Source organism: Tachysurus fulvidraco, chromosome 11, assembly GCF_022655615.1.
Source record: "Tachysurus fulvidraco isolate hzauxx_2018 chromosome 11, HZAU_PFXX_2.0, whole genome shotgun sequence".
NCBI classification, from domain to species: Eukaryota; Metazoa; Chordata; class Actinopteri; order Siluriformes; family Bagridae; genus Tachysurus; species Tachysurus fulvidraco.
In genome coordinates, this window is record NC_062528.1 from 12506661 (window position 1) to 12532142 (window position 25482).

The window sequence follows — 25482 nt, forward strand, 5'->3', positions numbered from 1 at the left end:
TAGAAATGTATTGAAGTGTTATAATATAATAAAAAAAATTCGATCATGAAGTGAAATGTTTATGTATTATTACATTATGTGCTGTATCATTTATTAGTTTTACTATAAATATATTTAAAAACAAAGCATTTTTGATCAATGATGATCATAATGATCAAATATCATTATAAGTATATATACAAACTTTATTTGTAATCTCTGCCATAGCAGGTGAGAGGTGACAGCTGTCTGGTTGCAGTGCGCATGCGCGCTAAAACCACACTCGAACGCATCATTGGGCGCGACTGCGCGCGTGCTTGTACAGCTTCTTTTCGTCTTCAAATAATGTTGATTTGTCTGCTGTACACAGTGTTTCCTGCTCTTAAAGCTTTACTTCCTGGATCCTGAATGGCGCTGGTAACCGTGCAGCGGTCCCCCAGTCCCAGCACTACCTCCAGTCCGTGTGTCTCGGTAAGTTAGTAGTTCAGTACTCAGTCGTTCTGAAATCGTTAAGCTGGTTCCCTGCTACGACTGCGCATGCGCTAGCTAGCATCGTTAGCTCGTCAAATAGCTTAGCTTAGCTAGCAAGCCTTTGGTATGTTGTGTGTCTAAGCAGAACAAAGCAGATAAATGTAAGCAGACACAACAAACCGAGCCTACGGTATGGGCTTTTATTAATGTCTACAAATAATGTCACATAACAAAAACAGTTTGTGTTACACAGTGCTTAGCTAGCTAGCAAGCTGTAGTTAGCTGTAGCCGGTTCGCCCTTCACAGCAGTCAGCTAGCCTTGTGAATAAGTGGATTTAATGTACAGGAATAAAAAGGGCTTTCCTTAAACAAACTCATTTTTATAAGCTTTCCTCTGAACAGCAGAGTTTCACCTTGCGTGAAGTTGCACAGAGATTGAATGCTGTTTCTTTTCTTTTTATTGCTGAAAAGTAAATTAGTTTTAAACTCTGGTGCTTTTCTTGTTGCTCTGTGGCACTCTGTGAAGTCTTGATCCCATTTTTCAATTTTTTGACTCCATACAGGTATTAAAAGCTGCTGTGATAGAACAGTAGATCTGAGGTGTGTGTGTGTGTGTGTGTGTGTGTGTGTGTGTGTGTGTGTGTGTGTGTGTGTGTGTGTGAGAGTGAGTGAGTGAGTGTGTGAGTAAAAGCCCAACAGATAAAATCAGGTTAAATCCCCATGGATGTTGTGCTACACATTGTGTACACACAAAGTTACACATTGTGTGATTTCATGTGACACACTTGTGAGATGCCTCAAGTTCTTTCTAAAGAAAGAGCTTCTGTGGTTCTATAGTGCCTTCACACACAAGGTGCATCATGCAATGCTGCAAATAGTGAAAATAGCTTGTGTCTTACTAGAAGCTCTATCTGAGGATTATGTTTTCAATATTTTTTTAATCAATTCCTTTGGGTGGTTGCTCAAGTGAGTAATCATGAAGAAAACATAAGGTTAAATCTGAGTCTGAACCTTTGCGTTGGTAGTGGGATCAGTGTGGGAATATTTAAGATGATTTAAAACCAGATCAAATAATTGTAATAAGTAAACATTAAGTATGAGAACAGATGCGATCAATGTGATCAGTAGCTTTAATTTCTGTTTATAAGCTTAAATATAAATAAATTATTTATATTGTTTGTTGTGGTTATTTTATTTCTTTATTTTATTTTTATTTATTATTTTAGAAATGATTATATGATTAAGTATGGGGTAAAAACCCCGAATTGATAGAGTGATAAACCCTGAGAGAAAGCCCTGGGAGTGTAAAGATTATCGGACCAGACAGTGTGGATTAATGTCAGTCGGATTGGGCTGTTGGTGTGGGGTGGTTTGTGTGGTGTTACACTGTGTAAAGGGATTCATTTGAACTACCTCTGACTGTGGTTGGTTAGGTATTGGTACAAAATGCAGTAAAGAGATATAACTTTAAAATATTCCTTTGTTGAATGTTTGACCCTGTTGATTCTCCATACAGGAGGCTGGGAGTGGAGAGGATGACCGGTATTCTCAGCCCAGGAGGTAAGGTCATGTTTTTTCAGTCCCATCCTCCTGCAAAGTCAAAACAAACACTAACAGACTAACAACCCTTTTCTTTTAGACAGTGTGGTTCTTTTAGACACCAAAGTTCTGGTACTAATTCAAATTGATATAGTTACGAAAGCCATTTTTCCGTTAGTTTTCTGGACATTGTCAGGCAGTAAATAGCTTTGGACATGTAGATGATTTGAGTAATAGATCAAATGAATGCTCATAGAGATACCTAGTTAGCCACTGAAGTTACTGTTCAGGTATTTATGTCACCTTACAATTACCATTTGTAACATGAGGTCCCAGACATAAAACATCTTGTGACTGCTGTGATTCCCGGTCCTTCATCTTTGTGAGTGCAGTACTTACAGTAGCCACAGTGAGGAGTCTTCTGATCACAAATCACTGTAAGGTGATACTGCAGAGAGATGATCATGCCTTCATTAACACTACCTACTGTACCCTCACTGAGTATTCTACTTCCTCTTTACTGGGAGGGTTTAATTAACCTAACCTTATAAATGCAGCTATCAGAGTATAGAGAATTTTGTCCTAAAATGCACTAAATGAGCTTGTGTGGTTTTTAAAGACAGACACAACCTTTGACTGTTATCAACAACAAAATCTCTATTAATAGAGGAGTTCCTTTTGTTTAATAACAACTTCTTGACATTGCGTGTTCAACAAGGGTTCTCCAACTCTGCAAAATACTCTTGGTCTATCTCAAGTCACAGTTGTTGGACGTATAGTACACTGTTTTTAATGAAAATACCCTTGTCAGAAAAATTGTGTTGTTGGCACAGTGGAGTACAGCTCTCAATAATAATAATATTATTGAGAGTACAGCTCTCAATAATAACAATAAACTTTTAGTTTTTATTTTGACTCTTAAAATAAATGAACGTTTTGAAGTACACTTAATAAAATAAAGATTTTCTGTAAATACAAAGAATTCTAAAGTATTTATAAGTATTTAAAATGTTGTATTGAGCCCAAACCTACTGTCTGTCTATCAGGGTCAGATTAATATAAACTAAAGACTAAGTTCAGATGAGAGAGATTAAAACCAGTGTCAGATGTTAGCCATGTTATAAATATGAATTTATAATCTAAATATGGCTTCATTTGCATGCACGTCAGTATAGACGTCAAACACGACCGACACGTTCCTAGCTGTGTTCCCTCTATTCAGGTACAGCCGCAATATTATGTTTTGACATTTATATCTCTGAGATATCGACGGGGTGAAATGGTGGAAGTTAATTTCTGTAATTGTATTCTTTATTTAGAGACAGAGCCCTAGGATGCTTGCAGAATTACTCAGTAAATGGTGTTGTTTAAATCTGCTGCACAAAGTCAACCAAGAAAACATTCTCTGCTTCAATTGTGAGAAAGTGTTTGAGAAATGCTGTCATTTCTCTTTTTTACAAGATGACTGACTGGCTGGTCACTATTTGAGATTTGTTACACAACACTACCAAGTCTTCATGCCAAGAGGAGGGATGGTCCGGGAAGGGCTTACAGGATGTTAAGGTTTTTCTGCGGTAATATACTACACACAATGTGAACTCCTTCGCTGGTTCATACAGTGAGCCCCTCAACTTGGCTTCATACTGCATCTGCACATGTGGACTCAATTACATGAAGTATTAGGTAATTGTCATGAGGTTGATATTTCCTTGTTATTAGGTCTTATCCCAGAATCTTTGTAGTCTTATTCGCTCTTGCTATGAACATCTAGCACCTATGCATCAATTCAACTCACCGCTGATTAGCCTATATAACAGCTAGCTAAAACTAACAATGGATGAAACCATGTGCAATACAATGTCAGTTCACATGCATGCTGTAGTTGCATGTAGAATCTGTCTCTTTTTATTTATTTTTTAAACGGATGACTCGGAAACTGTGTTTGGGATTATTAGAGAAATCATGCCTGCTGGTTTCATACCTGAATTTTTGTGTGCTTTCCTCATAGAAGTCTTGTAGCCAGTGGAAAACACTGCACAATCTCAAAGCAAGGGAGAATTAAAAAAAAAAGCAAGAGAGAATCTGTGTACTGCAGACAGTTCTCTTATTATTTCATTTATTTTAATGAGTTACTTATGAAGGACTGAAGCGGCTGTGGCTTGTGGAGTTCTTTTACAGAGAAAGCTTTTACATTTGTAATGGGATTTTGTTTATATTGTACAAACCCACTCTTTGGCATGCTTCACGTTTTGCTTTAATTGTACTGCCGTAGTTTTTCTCCTGTTATTTTCCCAAGTGTGTTTATTCCACCCTCAAGTATAATACACGTGATACAGTGTATCCTGGCAGATCGGGTATCGGAAATTGAGATGAAACATCCTAGAACTATTCTCTTGATCACGGGCCATATCAAGTTCTGCCATTTTAAATGTGAACACTCTTATATCAACAGATCCGATCAAGCCTGAGACAGGAGAACGTTTCGGATCACTTTTGTTGCACCATTAAAGGGCAATGTCATGTATTTCCTTATGATCTTTGTAGTTACGAGGGCAATATAACGAACTGTACTCTGCCCACACATAGACAACAGCTGAAATGGGCGAGCCGACCAATTTTACAATTTAAACAAAAACAGACACTCGTAGCAGTGAGAGATTATTTGACTGAAAGTGAATCACTTTTCTGCCTGCAGCTCAGTGGATTTTTTAACATAACACTATCTGCTCATATATCTTCTATGAACAAAAGGACATACCTATCTAACCAAACAATTCTGTGAAAGTAAGAGTCGCATGATGCTTCGATACAGAAATATTATGAAACCATACGGCTAACGAAACCCAGTGAACGGATCATTTTACCTTCTCTACATGTTTTCTAGCTCCACTGCAGTTTGTAGTGGGGTGCAAATCTTTGCTTGCTCCACAATTCAGCAAGTTATGGTTTGGATCTAAAAATTTTCTACACATGAATTCTTTTCCCCTCAATTAATTAATGTGACTAAAGCTGCCAGTTATGACTAATATAGTAAGCAGTCACAGTTACATAGGAGAGTCTGGCATCCATGGACCTCCATGAACGTCTGATTACTGATAAAGGGCTCAAATTCTTAGCAACACATGTTGAGATTTAGTTGTTATTTGCCATATTGATGTGATTTCTCAGATTGGTTGTGTTGCCAAAGTATTTAAAGTTGGCATAACAAATTTTGCAAATTAGAAAGGTTTTGTCAAGGTTTTTTTTTTCCCCTTTTCTTTTTACAACCAGTCTCTTAAAACCCAAAGTGTTCCCAAATGTCAGCTTTAAAAAAAGGTGCAGGTTTGACTTGTTGCTGCAGACATCGATTCTCTCCCTCTAACATTCTGGATATATACATGACTTTAGGAAGCAGCGTATTTAAAAAAAAAAAAAAGGTTTGGTATAAATTCTACTGCACATTCTTTCAAGAGAGCATTGTGATGCATTGTACAGAAGATTCTTTTCTTCACCTCTAATTTGGAGAATCAAAACACAACACAGGATCGCAAACACAAAAGACCACAAACCACGCCATCCCCCTAAGTTGTTTACCGGCTAAAACACCATCAAAGGACAAAGGGCCTTAACCTCTCTTTGCCCCACTTGCACTTTAACCTCTATTTATAAAGTAATTACTGAAGTTACTGGCAGCAACAAGGCCTATTGTCAACCAGCACTTCTCATAAGTAGGTAGCAAGAAAAGCAAGTGTGTGTGTGTGTGGTTGAAATCTTACATGGCATTTTGACTCAACGATAGATCCACGTCAAACTGTCTTGGCTGATTTTATTAGCGGTGTTCAGGTTCATGGGAGGCTTGAGACCTACTTACCTCTACCTATTTCTTTTTCTATCCATCCACACTGAAGTACCACAGGGATGTGCTCTTACCTCCTCTTTCTCACACTATGCTAATCAGTACATTAAGTGCAAAAGCTTTACTGAATTTCAGATAAATGTTTGTGTGACTTGTTGTAGCAGTGTACGCTGTGGCACCTGTTAAATACAAACTCGTAGGAGGTTAGAACTGCCGGTTCATTAAATACATTTGCATATTAGAGGATTCAAAACACAGAACAATCCTGCGTGCGTAAGCAGCAGCTGGAACATTTGGGGTGTACTACAAATGCTTTATTGCTTTAGATGTAAAGTGGCATTCATTCGAAATCTAGATAATTTGCATAAAATGCATTAAATAATTTTTAGACTTTTAATGCTGTTGCATTACTTGCATTAACTCTCATACATCCTGCGAGCGATCTGATCGCCTGCTCCTGCTCACACCCCGATGCCTATCTCTACCTTGAAAATCACAACGAATACACAAATATCACAAACATACTCTACACATCTAATTCTTTGTATATCTTATGAACAGAGATTCCGTTTATAATCCAACACACTATTGCTATGCTTCAAGAGTACATTTGTGGGACTGTTAAAAAAATAAATAAATAAAATGGTGAGAATCAATATAGACATAAAATAAATAAATGTTTTTGACCTCTGCATGCCTTTAAACGAAAAAATACAAACTGGGTGAGAACACTTAATTAAATAACCTCAAAAAAAAAGGAGTCATTGAAAAATGTTGGTCGATGTGGTCATTATTAGTGCAGAAATATATTATTATATATACATTGGTTTATAAGGAGCTCTTGGTTGCAAAATTGGACTCAATTACATACATTATTTACTGTCCATTATCACCTAAATGTAGATGAGCTTCCCTTCTCAGTCTGGTTCCTCCCAAAGGTTCTTCCTCATATAATCTCTGGGAGCTTTTCCTCACCATCGCCTCCGGCTTGCTCATTAGGGAAAGATGTTGGCGAGAGAGAGATTCTGTTTCTTCTGTAAAGCTGCCTTGAGACAATATAAATTGTTAAAAGTGCTATACAAACAAATTTCATTGATTTTTGTAGGAGATTCTTCAGTGTGACATTGTTCTGCATTCTTACAAGCAGTGTTACAGGTAGAACTGGAAGAAACAATTAAATTAAGACGACGGTTAAAAAAGAATGAGTTCAAATGGAAATAAGTGTTTCAGTTGACATGCAGCCTACATTTACTACATGCAGCTGAGCAAGTTCTTCGGGATCAGTTTGTGTATGTGGGTCAGACCAAGCTGCTTGGTTTTTCAGGCAGGGCACAGTGTAGTACAAGTTATTTCATGCCTGAGTTTTCTTATTTCACCCTATTCTCACACCCGGCAGGTTCTTCTCCTTGTCCTGAGCATTCGCAGCCATCCGAGTGATGCCCTCTGTTTGGAGTTATTGTAATCTTTTTATATCAGAGTGTCTATATAAGAAATACGTATCCTATATAGATCGTTTAAAATATCCGACATGTTAGCATTTTTAACATGTGTCTTAAGACAATATGGATGTACCCATGATTGTTTATCTATGTGGCTGTTTAAGAAGTCCTCTTTCCTACCCAGAGTTTAGGAAACAGCTGGCCACTGAGCAGGATGGCCATGTGCTGGGGGGAATTTGGGGAGTATCCAGAATGTAGGAAACACTCACAACCTTTTGCTGGCCTTGAGTGGTATCACAGAGTCATTGCACAACACGGATCAGAGATTCTGTAAACATGATATGACTACAGCATTACTCAGATTACGAGTCCGAGTAAGAGAGAGGTCTTAATGGAAAATATTTGATATAAACAACAAACAGACTTGCACAACCCAAGTGTTGCTTTATGTGTGAGAATTGGCCAATATACTGTATCAGCAGGTCTTGTGTGGAAGACTTCTGAGGAATGGCGCACCTTGTCCTGAGTATGTTTACACCTTCCAGTTGTGATGGAAGATGTAGTTGACTGATATCACATGGATCTAGTGCTTGTTTGCTATACTGTGCTATTCCGCACTGGTCAATTGAAGTGGAAACATGCTTAGTGTCAACATAATACAAAAGGAGAATCACCTTCAGTAAAAATATACACTCAACAAACTGAAAAGATGGCTTCAGATGAATGGCATGGCTGTCTGGAGAAGGCAGTAATCTTATGTTCATCAATCATTCAGTAAACTCAGTGTTAATGGAAAATCCCAGCTGTTGTATTATATACCATATGAAAATTAGGGATACAGCGATACAGAATTTCTGTGCTGATAAGGATATCTGATTATTTAAGAAATACATACAAATACAAAAAGTTTGGTGATTTTGCTTTTTAATAATTTGTTTTGAATTACTTTTGAATTAAATGATCAACTTAAAACAATATACAATGATGTTATTTTATCTGTATCTACATGCTTTCTTTGTTTCAGACTAACTGCTCTCTAATATCAACAGGAAATAAATTGACTCACATTAACATTCTTGTGGCATCTGTGAAATCAGTATTCAGACTCGGTATTGTGTAACGAGGCTCAAGGTGTTTTACCAGTCACTGAAAGTCCACGTCCACAATTACAGCGAATGATTGATCATCCAGCACAACGACTAATGTCTCAACATTTTAACTGTTCTTGTGCTGTCGAATATTTGTGAAAGACGGCGCCTTTGTTTGGAAGGAAGCTTGTCCATTTTTAGTTGAAGCATCTATTCTATTGTACTTTTCACTAAATTTCAGTAATTCCACACAAGACGTTTATTTTCCTACATACAGCAGATATTTACAGATATTTAATCTGCTTCTTTTTGATCGACCTAAATTTAAATACTCCTGCACTGATTAGTTAGTCTGAACAGCCAATTAGAGAACTCTTCATTGTCTATTTATTGCCAAGTAAGTGCAGGACAAACTCCAGAAAACTGTTTAATGCATTGCTCAACAGACAATCAATAGCTGACCCGATGTGTTCAAGCTACAAGAGATTTAGTCCAATAGTTTATTGTATAAGCCCTTACTCGGATGCTCTGAGATACAGCTGACTAACGCAACCTTTGCTTCTCCAGCCCGAACTGTTAACTACACTTCTCAACCCATCTGGGAAAGAAATTAATTAAGAAGTCTGCTCATCATTAAGCAGATCTTCTTGGGTCTTCCCCTTAGATATTATTAGTCATGGCTACTGTTACAGAGTTGACAGTTGGGAGATAAACGTTAGGGGATTAAGTGTGAAATGAGAACGGCAGCAATTATCAGAAGCTGTTTGAACTACAAAAAGCTTAGTGGTATCATGCTTTTGTAATTAAAGCAAAGCTGAGCCGGAATAAACAGCAGTTCAACGTAAATGGTTTTTGGTTAAATAAACTAGTGGTTTTGTAAATGAATTTACTTTAGCCTGATCAAGATAAGTTTGTTCAATTCTTTCTATCTTGGCTGTAAAATGCAAATAAATCTCTATTAATAATAACAAATATTTGTATATGGTAAAATGAGATGAGAGATTTTTAAAATTTATTTTGGCCTGTTTATGAATTGTCTACTTCCATAGAGACTATCTTATCTACTTTTTAAACGTAGTCTTCAGGTAAGAGTTTCTATTTTTTGAGCTTTTGTATAAATACTGGTCAGGTTTGTGGCCGTGTTCTGGTGATGTAGGGCAGTGGTAGATTGTGTCCCATGCAGATATGACACCCTGGGTTCAAGCTCCCACACCTTCATCCATGCACGTTATTTATTTGTTTTTGCCAGGTGTAGCTCAGTTCTTGATACTTTTGGGTACTGATTTCCAGGCTTTCACAGTTAAGTCCTTAAGCAAGTCTTTTATTCATCTCTAACTCCAGTGCACTGTTTTTGACGATGCACTCTGACCCCAGATGTGTATATGTGTGTGTGTGTGTGTGTGTGTGTGTGTGTGTGTGTGTGTGTGTGTGTGTGTGTTTTTATATATATATATAAAATATATATATATATATATATATATATATATATAAACAATAAATTCATTGTCCTATACATGCACTTGAAATATTATATCTGTGAAAATAAATAAAGGCTAAAATTCTGCAGACAATTCAAAAGTCCCAAATCACTTAAGAAAGGGATACTGAAGATGAAACTGGAAGGAAACCTTTGTTTTCTTACTGTATACTGAATTATTGCCAAGGCCTAGTAATTCATCGTAAAACACGTAGTAAAACAACCGATTGTATGTTTCATTTGTTTTATTTTGGTCCATAGTATTTTTAAAGGCAGTGAAGGTGGTTGCTTTAAAACTATTTATACCCTTACTCGACTGTCTGTAGATGGTAGCAGTATGATTCGTGCATTTGTAGCTACAGACAGACAGTATTTAGTATGTCAAGCGGCTTGGTCGTTGCTGAAGTAGTCTGACATGCCGTATGTAGATGAGACCTTAAACGTGGCCCCTCCTTGAGCACATGTCCTAAATCTCCTCCTCCTCAGTGTTCACTTCACAGAGCTGAAGTTTCCGAGCTCCATAAAGGCTGAAGCTCACACCGAGTTTACTCTCCACCTCACCTCAGGAAATCTGTTTCGTTTTCTCTGAATTCCTTGGGAAAGAACCTTTTCCCTGTGTTTTTTTTTTTACCTCTTCGAAACGAACATGTTTTAGTTGAACACGTGTTGATTAGCTGTGGTTTCTCTCTTAGAGCTTCTTTTCTTCAACGCTTTCCAACGTGTTTTTTTGCCTTGTGTGGATTGTCATGGCAGTGGAAGAGTGAGGCTTTGAGGATATCCTGTGTGTGTGTGTGTGTGTGTGTGTGTGTGTGTGTGTGTGTGTGTGTGTGTGTGTGTGTGTGTGTGTGTGTGTGTGTGTGTGTGTGTGTGAGTGAGTGAGTGAGTGCGGTCATGACCCCCAGAGGAAGCCGCTCCGTGTGTTCGCGCTGCGCCGCTAAAATCATGCCTTACTTCAGGGACAACGCAGTGGCTTCACACAACCAGATCGACCAGCTGTAAGTTCACCTGAACACCTGCCTCCATAGTTATTCAGCGTACAAGTGTGGTCTCAGTAACAGCACACATTTTAATCACCAGCGTTTTGTCAGAACAGAGCAAGTTTATTTACGGAAATGAAGAAAGGAGCTCATCAGCCTCAGCACACGACCTGATGATTTACTCAGTGATTAACTAATAGGAGGGAGGGACAGAGAGGGGGACAGTAAGAGACAGAGAGGGGGGCAGTAAGAGACAGAGAGGGGAACAGTAAGAGACAGAGAGGGGGGACCAGAAAGAAACAGAGAGGGGGGAACAGTAAGAGAAATAGAGAGGGGGACAGTAAGAGACAGAGAGGGGGGGACAGTAAGAGACAGAGAGGGGGGGACAGTAAGAGACAGAGAGGGGGGGACAGTAAGAGACAGAGAGGGGGGGACAGTAAGAGACAGAGAGGGGGGGACAGTAAGAGACAGAGAGGGGGGGACAGTAAGAGACAGAGAGGGGGGGACAGTAAGAGACAGAGAGGGGGGGACAGTAAGAGAGAGATGGGGGGCAGTGAGAGAGAGAGAGAGAGAGAGAGAGAGAGAGAGAGAGTGAGAGAGAGACCGGGGGGGGCAGTGAGAGAGGGAGAGGGATAGTAAGGGGGGCAGAGAGGGACAGTAGGAGAGAGAGAGAGAGGGACAGTAGGAGAGAGACAGAGAGCAAAAGACAGCTTTCTCTAGGTTGTGAAATATGGAGATTCACCTACATGATGTGGGGAAATCACAGGAGGTTGCTACCTTGTCTTTGTGCTCAGCATTTGCAGTCTTTCTCAGTTTGCCCAATATTTTGCCCACAGTGTCATCATGTTCTACATTTGTGTGTGAGCTAATTAAGTGTGCCCAGTGGCTAATTATGCAAAAGTCATTTCTTCACAGCTTGGAAAGAGGAAAGCTTGTTGTACGACTTTGCTCATGAGCCCAGCATCTTAGCTGTAATGATGTCTAAAGCTGCTGAGTGTCTTTAGCTGTGATTTTTAACACACACACACTTTATACATGCTTTTCACATTAGGACTTAATATTGTGGTGCTTCATTTTAGACAGCTTCTGCATTTGAGCACATTTTCCAAAAAGATTTGATGTGCTTACTGACTACTTTTTAAGATAATCTCACACCTCTTAGAAATCTGGGCCTGAATTAAAAGCCCTTCAGGAAATGTTTGTGACAGGTTTTATAGGTCTTGTGGTGGAGGTGGCAATAGTGGTGATGTCTGTCTGCGAGGAAGTGTGCAAGACTGACTACACAATCATCTGACTAAAGTCAACATGCGTTGTGTTGTTCCTGGTGTGATGTCATCACTGGTGATTGTTTTGTACTGTTGAGCCAACTTGAATATTATCCAGATACTACTTTTACATTTGTGTCATTTGGCTCACTTCATCATTCAGTCAGCAACGTTTACAAAATAAAAACATTTATAGGGATGTTTAGGTGTATTGAACATTGCACTGTTCATTTAATCAGTAGGTTAATTTACTGCTCTATGAATCAGTTTTTACTATATCCATGTATCAGGTTGAGAGGTTTTGAATTATATATTTGATTAAGATATAATGACCAAGGAGGAGGTTACACTGTTGTTAAAGAGTATTATGTTATCAGCCATTTAAATGCGCGCGCGCACACACACACACACACACACACACACACACACACACACACACACACACTATTTTGATTAGGTGTGGCATATAGGTACATACAGTCTATAAATAGTTCTGTTTTTGTGTGCGTCAGCAGGATGTTAATGTGTAACTTGTGGTTGCAGTAGTTTTCCTTACCAGGAAGTTCTATGTGGAAACTTGAATTCAGAAGCATGTTGGCCTGACCTTCCTGTTTCTTCACCCTTGTACACAAACAGAGACGTTAATATGAGTGTGGCAAGCTTAAGGGTGTGTGTTGTGCTGGCAGGCAGATTGGGAAGTTTGACTGTGTGATGTGCCACATACTTCCTTTCCACATAACAATGAATGGCTCATTAAAGCTGTTTACTCTGACTGGACTGCAAATTGAGACAAGTTAACAAGTTTGTTGCATGTTTATCTACTTAATACATTCAGTTAAGAGAGAAAATTTAGTTGTTTTCTACCTGAAATGCTCTTTTTTATTATTATATTTCCTTTGTCATTTCTTCTGTGTGGCTATAACTCATGCATGTAGTCTTCCTGCTACTCTGTAAGGCAGGATTGCCTTTAGTTGGGGATTTGATGACCTCGCTACTGCTGCTGTAATAATAAAGACATGGGCATAACCCTGGACGCCTATTCAGAATACGCTTATACTAAAAATCTTTTCAGCAAACAGTACTGTTTAACTTTACAGTATATAGCCTGTTGAAGAGTAATGTTGAGGGTTTTCCCCCTCTGGTGTCCTCAAAGTTTCTTTCTCAAAGGTCATCTCGGTTTTTCTCTCTTCAGACTTCACAGCACAATAAGGCTTATGACCCTATAACTTCTTTCAGCTTATTTACCTTCACCTCTGAGGTGTTTTCATTGGTCAGATGCAGTAAACACTTTCATGTAAATTAGACAAATTATAAATGTGTTTTGTGTACATAAGAGAAGCTAAGTGTGTTATGGATGAACTGAAAGCTGTTAAGTTAAAAGGTTATTGTTGCATTAAATTATCACCATAAATGATGGAGAATTGTGAAGACATTTACTGTAAATTCCACTGTTAAAGGTAGTGGTTTGCTAAAGGTCAAACTTTTATTTGTTTGACTGTGATCGAAGATTTTGCCCATGCTGCCCACTACTAAGACTACTGAATGTGTAACACGCAAATCTAATCTGTATTTCAGAAGGTGACGGAATGTAGCCAGTCTCTCTCTCTCACACACACACACTCACAATCTCTAGCCTGAACCCTTTCGGCCTTTGGGAAGGCAGAGACCTGCTCCTATATTTATCATCTCCCTAGTGGGAGTGTGACTAATAAGGGCAGGGACTAGTGGAGGTCAGGCATCTCTCAGCCTGTGTTTTGGCCCCTTACATAGTGGTGGCTACATCCGTGCCCTAACAAGTCCTACCCAGTGTGGGATGCCAAACGATAGCCCCCCCACCGTACCTCTCTTTTACACTCATCTTCATAAGCCCCCATGGGCACAAGTACAGGCAGGCTGGCTATTTCCTCTGTCTGACCCATTAGCTTCCTTTTTCCCCTCCCTCGGAGTGTGTGCGTGTGTGCGTGCCCTTACAAGTCTGGCTCTGTAAAATGTCAGTTACTAGAAATGGTGTGTACCCTCAATGCCCTCTCTCCCCAGAGATCTAGCTCTGCAGGTAAAACATGCGGACTCTGTAAAGGCAACTATGCACTGGGGCACGTTGTTCACTCTTGAATGGAAAAAATTTCTGTACTAAATAAAGCCTGTGTGCAGGGTTTTCTATTAGTAGCTGACTACTTTCTTGCTTGCTATGGTGTTTGCAGAACAGTTAGTGAATCAGATGTTTTAATAAGAGTATTGAGTAGAATTATAGCATTTACATTACAACTGTTTTACATTACACTACAACATTACAAGATGTTTTACAGTAGATTCCTAAACTGTAGATGTCTATCAATAGCCTACATTCCACTGTTAAGCCATTTATATATATATAATCACACTATATTTAGCTGCACAAACCTGCATAAACCCTGATCTTGCACTGTAGAGTTGGATTGCTTTATTAATTAAAATGTTGTTGTTTTTTTAAATAAAGATATGTATTTTATTTCATATTTTACATGATCTCTCTCTCTTGCAACATATTTTGTAAGACCACTAAAGCACTCAGCCTGATGACAAGTCAAGAAATATTAGAGATTAAAAGGAGGGAAGTGAGCTAATGTTGGTAACCTTAGTGAGAAATTAGTAAAAAGAGAAGCTAGAGGGAGGAAACAGCTGGGGCAGAGATGTGTGAGTTATGGGAAATAAGCTACCCCCCACCCTGCCGACTCCTGTGTGGGCTATTGCATTTATTCCCACTTCCACTTGCAATCCTTTTGAAGTGGTCAGAGTGCTTTTACTCACAAGCAAGAAGTTTCTGCAGAGTCAGCAGCACACTGGTGGGAGTCAGACAGTACTAGTGTTTCACACTGCAGACTGCTGTGGTAAAGGTGGGGCTGAAGCCAGGACAAGATCCTTAATGGTAGCTGTTGTAGGTCCTATTTATGTTCCCCTACTCTGTTATTGAGCTCTGCATAGATACAAGATTCACACCAAGCCGTGGCTGTAATCCGTGTTTTCTGTCTGTCTCCGTCTGCCTGCATGTCTATTACTGGTCTTATGATCTTAGAATGAAGTGTTGAGTTAAGGGTTAAAGGCATTAAATACATCCTTGCTGTTGAGCGCTGCAGAATGTTCTCTGTGTGAGGAGTAAAGATGTACAGCTCCTTCTGACTGAGACGGGATGAAATTAAACTTAAAATACATACATAGGAACTTATGTTCTTATGTTCCTAACTTAAATAGGCATATATAACATAGGTGTGTTCTGGGTGTTAGTCACAGTTGCAGCTATAATGTTTACCAGTTTGAATGCTACTGTTCAGCTGTCTAGAATGAACGTTTTCTTTCTTTTTATGTCTTTCAGTATCAGCGAAAATTTCCTTACAGTCAAAGGAGCTGCCCTCTTCTTACCTCGTGGAAATGGTTCCTCACCCTCCTCGTTGCCTCGCATCACACAGCGGCGTAACAAGCACACAGGTGTGCTGTCCAAACAGGGTTTCTAATACTGTTAAAGGGTATTTCTAATGCGCACATAATGTCTTGGTTGCTTGATTTCATGTCTTCACTGTTCACCTTAGCTAACTGACAGCATATTAAAAGCTTACAAGCTTATAAATATTTATATATATATATCCCTGTCCACAATAATCAGTTTTATTTCAGCAGTCAGTGAAATGTTCAGCTTTACTCTGATACCCAAAAGCAACTTTCAACACAGCATCCTGTGATGAATATATGTAGCAGTCAGCTAGTCCCCTAATAACTGGAGATATCGGAAGTGTAGTAGAATTGAACAGATGTTTTGTTTTTTCAGGTGATCTCCAGCAACACCTGCAAACCATGTTTACTCTACTGCGGCCAGAAGACACCATCCGGCTGGTAGCCACCCTTTCCAATTTCTGCTCACTAAAAAAATGTACCAGCTCTTTGTGTGAAATCTAATTGCATAAATTCTCCATGATTGTGTTTCAGGCGGTGCGGTTGGAGAGTGCCTACTTTCAGTGTACACGCTATATGGTGGTGGTGACCACTATTGGAAGGCAAGACACTGAGGAGAGTGTGGTCCTTGGCATGGACTTCAACAACTCAGACTGGTCTGTCTTTTTCACCAAGTTCTAAAGATATTTTATATATATTTTAGATATGTACAAGACACCATTGTTTTTTATCTAATGCTCTGAGCTTGCTATAAATCTGTGTTTGTGTCCTGCAGCAGTCAGTGCACAATAGGTCTGGTCCTACCCTTGTGGAGTGACACTCTGATTCACTTGGATGGAGATGGGTAAGTGAGGAGACACCCAGCATTTCCTCATTATGTGTTCATAATAGTTTCAGATCCTTCTACTAACTTTTGTGTTTCTCAACAGAGGCTTCAGTGTGTCCACTGCCAACAGAGTTCATATCTTCAAACCTGTGTCCGTACAGGCCATGTGGTGAGCTCTGCCATTACCTCATGTTTCTTTTGTTTTTTTCTTTCTTTCCTTATTTTTCTTTTTTCTTTCCTCTTTTCTTTCTTCTTTCTTTCCTTTTTTTCTTACTTTCTTTCTTTCAGTTTTTTCTTTCTTTCTTTCTTTTTCTTTCTTTCTTTCCTTTTTTCTTACTTTCTTTCTTTCAGTTTTTTCTTTCTTTCAGTTTTTTTTTCTTTCTTTCCTATTTTCTTTCTTTCTTTCTTTCTTTCTTTCCTATTTTTTCTTTCTTTCTTTTTGTCTTTCTGTCTGTTGGTCTGCTTGCCTGTTTTCTTCTTTTCCCTCACACCTTTTTTTGTACATCATTTCTCCTAGGTCAGCACTGCAGTCCTTACACAAAGCATGTGAGGTAGCCCGGTGCCATAACTACTACCCAGGAAGCCTCTTTTTGACATGGGTTAGTTACTACCAGACGCATATCTGCTCTGAGCAACACTGCATTAATGAGTGGAATGCCATGCAGGATGTGCAGTCCTATCGATCTGACTCACCTGTTCTGTTCACTGACCTGTGAGTGTATACACACACACACACACACACCAGTATTTTTGCAGTTCTGTGTTTTGTTTTGATTGTTTTTTATTTTAGCTCTGAGGGCAGACTGAACTCTAGAAGCAGTATCTTTTAGTATTTATGCAGTTTTTTAATTAAATGATAGCATATTTGATCTTGTCTTACAATTATTTTATTCTTCGTATTGTGGTTTATTAGTTTAACTATCATAATCCTAGAGACCGCTCATATCCGGAAAGTCAGAAAGAACATAATTGTTGTGGTGCAGCAAGAATGACTGGCCTTTTTCATTCTGTTTACCAAACATTATCTTTATAATATGGGCATGTGGCACATCATGCAATGTAGATATGTTCCAGGAATAAATATCTATATATGAGGGGGCACTTTACCGCTCTTGGAGGTTTTCCCACATGCATGTGTTTTCATCTTTTAACCCACACAGACTTTGCCCTGAGCTTTATTTAGCTCCACTTGGAATTGGCTAGATTTACAGTTGGAAAAAAGTTGAGACGGATAGGTAGACATGCACATGGATAGATGGAAACAGGTGCTCAGAAAAGAACCAAGATTGAGCACATGCAATATGTTTCTGTGGCTGTAGCTGTCTAGACACTTGTCACTTATTGATTAATTAAGTACCAAGATTTGTAATGAGGCCAATAGGAGTTTTTGTTTTTCTAGAAAGAGATTGGTCCAGCTGAAGCTGTTTTACCCCTATTAATCTTACACCTACAACACGTGTAAGCTGGTAAACATATCTGCTAGTCAAACCTGCTGATTGTGAAATACTGGTGTTTACCTTCAACCCACATGGACATTTGAAAGTGTGGACATCAAACACTTCATGTTTATATACACCATGAACTACTATGAATTCACCACAGTGCAAGCCAATTTAAAAGGGCTATTATAATGGTATTTATACATTTTATAAATAAATGAATGACCTGTGCTAATTAACTTGCAATCTTGACATTTGATTTTACCATGGAAGAGATTAGAAAATATCTCCTCTGTATAGTTCTCTGTATAGTACTGTAAGAGCTGAGGATTTTTTTTCAGGGATTTATTTGTTTTCCTTAAATAACACAAGCAGACAGTCAGATATTAAGCTACAAACCACTTATCTGTTGAGGGACTTTTAGATGCAATCAGACGTAGTTAGTCACTGATGGTGTAAAAATAAAAGATCTGCTTTTTAGTTTCCAGCTGAACCTGTTTGAAACTGTATGACGTACAGTAGAAACTTCCTTTGATGACACTGTTGTGTTGACAGGCCAACTGAGCGAGAGCGCACAGAAAGGCTGATCAAGACTCGTCTGAGAGAGATCATGATGCAGAAGGACCTGGAGAATGTAACCTCTAAGGAGGTAAACATCTGTAAACATCTGACAGCTGTAAATGCAACATATATTTTAGAGGGAATACCTCTGCATTTGGACATTAGATGGACATAGGCATACTCGTTTATGTCTTAGGCGTTGTCATATGTCATCGGACCTAGGCATACTCGCTTGTCGCTTGGTTGTTCTGTGCTAATATTTTGTTTTGTTACACTCAGATCCGCTCAGAGCTAGAGATGCAGATGGTGTGTAACCTACGGGAATTTAAAGAGTTCATTGATAATGAAATGATCGTCATCCTGGGCCAGATGGATAGCCCCACAGAAATCTTTGAGCATGTGTACCTGGTGAGAATTTCCTTTTCTGTATTCTCAGCTGTACAGCACTCACTATTTGAAGTCCAGATTGCACTGCATCTTGTAGAGTGAGTTGAAATGTATCTCGTTCTCTAATACAGGGTTCAGAGTGGAACGCGTCCAATTTGGATGAGCTCCAGAGCAGTGGGTAAGTGCTATCATTTTGACCGTCTGGATTAAATCAGTGGATCTAGTCTGTTTTGTGGATGCACTGTTAATTTTATCCCTGACCCTGTACTCCACAGTGTTCGCTACATCCTGAATGTGACACGGGAGATTGATAACTTCTTTCCTGGTCTTTTTGAGTACCACAATATCCGTGTGTATGATGAAGAGGCCACTAACCTCTTGGAGTACTGGAATGATACCTATAAGTTCATCTCCAAAGCCAAGTAAATGAGTTTGTTTGTTTGTTTGTTTATTATTATTATTTTTTTTTTTTAATAAAAGCCTTCATCAAAAAATAAATTCTGTATTTCTGTATCATGCAGGAAAGCAGGGGTGAAATGTCTGGTGCATTGTAAGATGGGTGTGAGCCGCTCTGCCTCCACTGTAATAGCATATGCGATGAAAGAATACGGCTGGGATCTGGACCGAGCTTTTGAGCATGTGAAAGAGAGGCGTACTGTAACCAAACCTAACCCCTCCTTTATGAAGCAGCTGGAAGAGTATCAGGGCATTCTGCTGGCCAGGTACTAATACATAGTAATAATACTCATCTCAAAATGAATGTTTGGTTGCATGACTGACTTAGTTATGTTCGACATAACATTGTGTATACATATACACACACGCACATAGTTATATTAGCTCGTAGGTTAACATGAAACTGACAGCAGGACATCTTATTGATCTCGACCTCTGAATGTCTCATTTTCACATACACAGCCCTGGAGTTTCTGTCCCAATACACAAACTCGGAGTGTTTCATCCTTTTGTTTGCTTACGGCTTTGTTTAGTAGTGTAGCACGTCAGAATACTGAACAAGTTGTGTATAAATGACGTGGGCTTTGTGAAGGAGTAGCTGCTTGGTCACATTCCTTAACTGTGTGTCTTTGTGATGCTTAGCGGTCATGTGTGCTTAAGCTCTTTGAAGTTTTCCCTTTTGTTTGTGGCTAGACAAAAGTCATAAGTATTTGCTTTCCTTTTGTATCCTTTTTTCTCCTGTGACGTTTGACTATTGATCTCAAATCCAAACCCTGCGCTTTCTCTGTCTCCAGCAAACAGAGGCACAATAAATTATGGCGATCTCACTCAGACAGCGATCTATCTGAGCAGCAGGAACCTGTGTGTAAGAGTGCACGTACGTTGGGCCGTTCTGACCCACACAACCTGCAACACAAATCCAATGGCACTCGCTCCATAAGTAGCATGCTCCAGACAATCAACAGTCAGCAGACAGTCCAGATAAGAGCACAGCCTGGTACAGAAAACACCAACACCGACCTGTCTACAGACCCTGCCATTCAGAACTCAGAGGGGTCATGTGAGGACTCCATGCTCCCAACTCTCCCACACGCACTTTTGGCAACTGTAGTGCCAGAGCAGAATTTGGCAGGCAGCTCCAGTCCCAAATTGGCAGTGACTGAGCCCGTTGCTGACCCTCAGCCTTCCCTTCATGTCCTTCCTTGTGCCCAGTCTACCTCTCTCCATGCACACAAGTTGCCAGCTGTACCTGAGCCAAAAATAGACTCAGAGTTATCCCTGAATATGCCTGATCAAAACGACTCTCTTAAAAATGCTCAGTCCTACGGGACTCAGCGCTTGGCATTGTGTTTGGATACTATAAGTAGTGTTACTGAAACAGAAGGTGATTTAGCATCTTCAAGAACTCTCATGGCTATTAGCTCGTGTGAAGCATCTCTAGAGTCAAGATGTTCCACTAGCAGAAACACTGATATCTGCTCTAGTGGTGAGAAGACTCTGAGGACAGACAGCTCCTCCAGCCTTGGCACAGATAGCATTGACTTCTTCAGTGCAAGAGAGAAGTTTGTGGGCTTGTCACGGGATGGTCAGACCAACTCACTTCATGAAGCAATGATGCCCCGCACGACACGGCCCCAAAATCCCAGCCTGTGCTCGGAGGAATTGAACACAGTGGCAGTGAAAGAGGTAAAAGCATCACACACAGCAAATGTAATTTGTAAATTGAGTTTGTGTGCTACAGTGAATCTGCAATGTTTCAACAGTGTATGAAAACTCATGTTAAATTAACACAAGCTTTGACCTAAGTAATTCTGTCTGTATCTGTAACTTTGTTTTTGAAAATTACAGTGGACAGGTATTTCATTTTCCCTGTGCTTAGAAAAGAAATGAGAACTTATTGACTTGAAACTTACTTTTTATGAAATCTTAAACTACAAATGCTGCTGATATTTTACTATTTATGAACACTGGAGAAAATCGTTTCAGAGGATTATTTAAGACCTTTGACTAAATAATTCAGGAAGGTCTTATTCCTCTCTCTCTCTCTATATATATATATATATATATATATATATATATATATATATATATATATATATATATATATATATATATAATAGGAATAAGACCTTCCTGAATTTTATATATATATATATATATAAAAATAAAATCTCACGCAATCTACAGCTTACTCCATGAATGTATTCGCACCAACTGATATTAGAAGCCTCCTATGACCACCTGTATCTTTTTGAATTTGATCAAATTGTAACTGCCCAAATCTTGGATTATTAAGGGCTATAGCACCATTTAAACTTTGCTCTTTTCTCTCTCTCAATATCTCTCAGGATATCACTCAGGGTTCGTCTCATTCGGGAAGATCCTGTGAAGCAAGTACCCCAGCAGAGCCTGTGATCGTTCTCACTGATAACAGTGTATTGTTGCAACACATTGAGTCTGAAGTGGAGTCCTTTACCTCTCTACAACCTTCATCTCAAAGCTCTGAGCAATCTACATGCCAGGAAGAGCATGTAGAGAAAGAGGAGGTGGAAGAGAAACCAGAAAGACCATCCCTCCCTCCCCTTACCTCCACTCTTCCATATGAGCATCCAGAGCAGGAGATTCTCGTTTCTCACTCTTCGCCTCATTCAGCTTGCACAGACAATGCAGACGTGCAGCAGCTCTGTACTCCAGCAGGAGGTGCTGATTCCATCAAGGCAGAAGAGCAAGGAGAAGAGACACGGCCACTGGATGATGACGACTCTGGTATTATCCCAGACCCATCTATCTGCACGGCCACTGTGTGCCCAAGTTTAGATCCCAGCTCATCCTCGTCTTCTCTGCTGTGGCTGGAAAGTGATGCTGAGGATGTGACTTCAAAGCCACATGACTTGCAGAAGATCCAGGAGACGCTGCGGGAGCTGCAGGCCTTCCTGTTTGAAGCTGGAGGTATGGAGGCCTGCTTCAGCTACAGCCAGCAGCTCGAAAACACGAATGGTTTCACAGCATCACAGCCTCGAACTCCAGCCATGTGGCAGAAAGCCATAGAGATGGAGGCACGGATCAGGCAGGCTGGTCTCACTCCACCCTCACTTATGAAACGTTCAGCCTCGCTGGCCAAACTCGACCAGCTTGAACTGTCCATGAATGACCTAAACGACTGGGACTTCCGAGCCGAGGTGCCTTCCTCACCTTCCGCCTCTATCTCTTTGCATTCACATTTGCTCTCCAGTAGCCATGATGAGGTCCATAAGAAGCAGCGTGTTCTACCTCAGACCCTCTCAGAGGCCAATAGAACTGAAAGCTCCTGTCATGCCCCATTTTTCTGCCCACAGCACAAGCAAGCCAGCAGCATGGAACAGCCCACACACACCTTGATCCTGCCCACTGTCTCAGTCCGCACACAGCAAGAGCAACAGCAGCACACAAAGCCACACCCTGTACGCTGGCCACGCAAAGCAGTGGACAAGAAAAAGACAGTTAGTGTGCTGTACAATACCATGTAACCTGATCACGGCAGGGATATCTGTGTGCCATAGAGGTGCTCTGTTAAGTTTTGGATTTATGAGATCCAATTGTAAGCTAAACCTGTGAGCGTATGCTACTGTAATGTCCCTTTCAAATATTTCTGCAAATATTACGTGTTTCTCAAAACATGCACTTTACTAACCTGTTTTTATTTGTAATATTATTATTATTGTTTTTCTCCTTTTTTATTTTGTGTTTTTATTCCAGGTTTTTTTTTTCCCCTTTTGCACTGATATGAAAAGTAGCCTATTTGTGTCTATGTAGCTGTGCGTGGTGATCTGGTTTTTGCTGGAAAACGGAGACAACTTGATATGTAATTTTTATACTGTGGCTATAAATAAATTAAATACACACTTTTTTAAACCGTGTTAAGTATTCTCCCTACACTAAACTTACAATTTGAGTGACTGTTGTAAGCACACTTGCTGATTTTCTTGTAGCATGGAGACCAGCACCACCATGTGGACATCAGTAAAACCAGTCATGTCTAACGTGCACCTATGTTTTGTTCTCGCTTTGTAAATTGTGTATTATACATGCATTATGGTCTACTACTGTAGGATAACTACTTAACTAATTACACTTTTACTATGTTGCTTAACTTTGGACTGGTTTAAACAAGCATTAGGTGCCATAACCCTGGGTTCTGCTAACCCTGACCTTGGAAAAAGGTCTTAATTTTCTGTTATAAACATAAATCTAAGATATGTAATCAGTTGGTGAATTTGCCTCGGTGTGATCTTATTTGCTTAGGTCAGTGAGGCACTTAATTTCAAATGGTTTATGCGATATAAACCGAGTGTAGCTAATCCACAATGGATAATATTCACACTAATATTGCAGCATAACGACATATGATCATTTGGATTATAATGCAGTTACATAAAGTTGATGGTCTTACTGTAGAAAACATCCTGCATTGTCACTTTATAGGAATACAGGAGGTAGGAATACAACATGGATAGAACACCAGTTTCTAATTTTCTGTGTGTGTGTGTCATAAAATGGACATTTGTTCACCTCATAACAGTTTTACTGCCTGGTTTGATTGGCTTAACTCGTGTTCACGATATACGAACAATATGCCAGAGGCACTGAAAACATTTCAATCTTTGGAATTAATTCAGGAATATATATGCTAGCTGGCAAGTTAATCCAGTGCAGCTCTACTGTTTAGGTCAGCAAACATAACGATTCAAATAATTCAAAGTAACAATGCACACTAAATTCCAGCAGGATGAAAAATAGCTTTTTGCCAGCTGACAGAAATATGTATGTACCTTTTTAAGTCTTACATCGGTTATATATTTACTAAAATTGCATTAATACAACAGTTTTGAGAATAAGGCATTCTGCTTCTGATGGGCTTTAATGCTCATATATAATTATAATCCTGTGCGCTGGAAACCTGATGCTCACTCCTCTGCGCTGTCTGTTTTATGGATTTAATGTTTTATGGACTATGGTTCTTCTCACAGGCTGACTCACCAGCCATCTGAAGCTCTCTGTAGACGATGAGATAGCTGGAGCGAATCTGCTTTCCCAAACTTCCCAAAATAGCATTTTTACTGTTGCTGATTCTCACTTACCTCTTCATTCTGTGATGGAGACCAACGTAATGGGGTGGAGGTTGGTGGTGTAGTCACGAATTTAAAACCTCATCCTTAGATAAGTTACACACATTGAGAGCAAGTGGTTAGTGGTTATTACCCTGAAACAACAGATATAAAGCTATAATGGCCTACAATATGTTATATATCCTTTTGGATCTATGAACACATCTACAGGGAAGGTCAGGCATACTGTACACTGGTCTCATTATATTAACTCCATCATGGTGGAGAAAAAAAGGCCAATAATGTTTATACTGCTCTTATTCTCACAATGTTTGCCTGTAGTATTGTTATGGAGAAATGATTAACAGTATATACTGTAGCCTAGGGCAAATAGCCTCATGTTTAATTTTTTTGTGTATTTTAAACTAAATTTATCCTATACAGTACCCTGTCCTCAATCCCACTGAGCACCCTTGGGATCATTTGGAACACTGACTGCATTCCAGACCTTCTTGCTGAACATCAGAGCCTGACCTCACTAATGTTCTTGTGGCTAAATGAGAAAATCCCCTCAGCCACACCCCAATATCTAATGGGAAGTTATTATAAAAATAATAAGGAATAAATCTGAAATGGAATGTTCAATAAACACACTTGGGTGTGATGGTCAGGCATCCACATACCTTTTGCCATATAGTATGCTTGTATATACCTGATATATATGTTTAAGGGAACTGATTTGAGCCACATTGAGCCATTCTCAAATGTTGGCCAATAATTATGCATCCCACATCTAGATCACATTCCTATGCTCTATGCAAAAAAAAGTTCTGGACACTAGATTCTAGATTTTCTTAATAGTTTTTGGGAACAATAAGCTTACCATTATTACTTGCTTTTAGAACACAATAACCTTAGAATGTTTTTTTTTTTTCATGCAGTATGTAGATTAACATGACAAATCACTGCATGACAGATATTTTGTTGAGTAGGGTTTATGTTGGGAGTTTCCAATTCCACAGAACCGCATGCCGAATGGTGGTGATGTAAAATAAATAGTAAATTTTAAAAAAAGATGAAAAGTTGAATTTGTCCAGTACGTATTCTCTCCAGTATGATTCTGTTTGAATGCTCAAATGAAGAGTATGGTCCACTATGGTATGGTCCACATTTGTATCCAACGTAATTCAAATCGCCTGTTGCTAAAGCCATCCATATAAGATTCTCCACTCAGTG

General features: G+C 39.3%; 1 protein-coding gene across 3 annotated transcripts; it reads left to right on the forward strand.

Moving 5' to 3' along the window:
• Window positions 1-228: 228 nt before the first annotated feature.
• Window positions 229-23053, forward strand: ssh2a (slingshot protein phosphatase 2a). 3 transcript variants are annotated; one of them, XM_027147655.2, is made up of 15 exons: window positions 229-450; window positions 1967-2010; window positions 15420-15532; window positions 15870-15934; window positions 16028-16149; window positions 16269-16337; window positions 16423-16488; window positions 16837-17031; window positions 18314-18407; window positions 18599-18727; window positions 18838-18884; window positions 18982-19128; window positions 19228-19428; window positions 19957-20848; window positions 21511-23053. In XM_027147655.2, exons 1-15 carry the CDS (start codon window positions 388-390, stop codon window positions 22666-22668), a joined length of 3405 nt encoding a protein of 1134 aa, XP_027003456.2. In that variant the 5' UTR covers window positions 229-387; the 3' UTR covers window positions 22669-23053. The 3 variants fall into 3 exon arrangements, with proteins under 3 accessions (XP_027003456.2, XP_027003458.2, XP_027003457.2); XM_027147657.2 differs by having other exon boundaries at window positions 16272-16337; XM_027147656.2 differs by lacking the exons at window positions 229-450; window positions 1967-2010 and adding an exon at window positions 10336-10823.
• Window positions 23054-25482: the final 2429 nt, after the last annotated feature.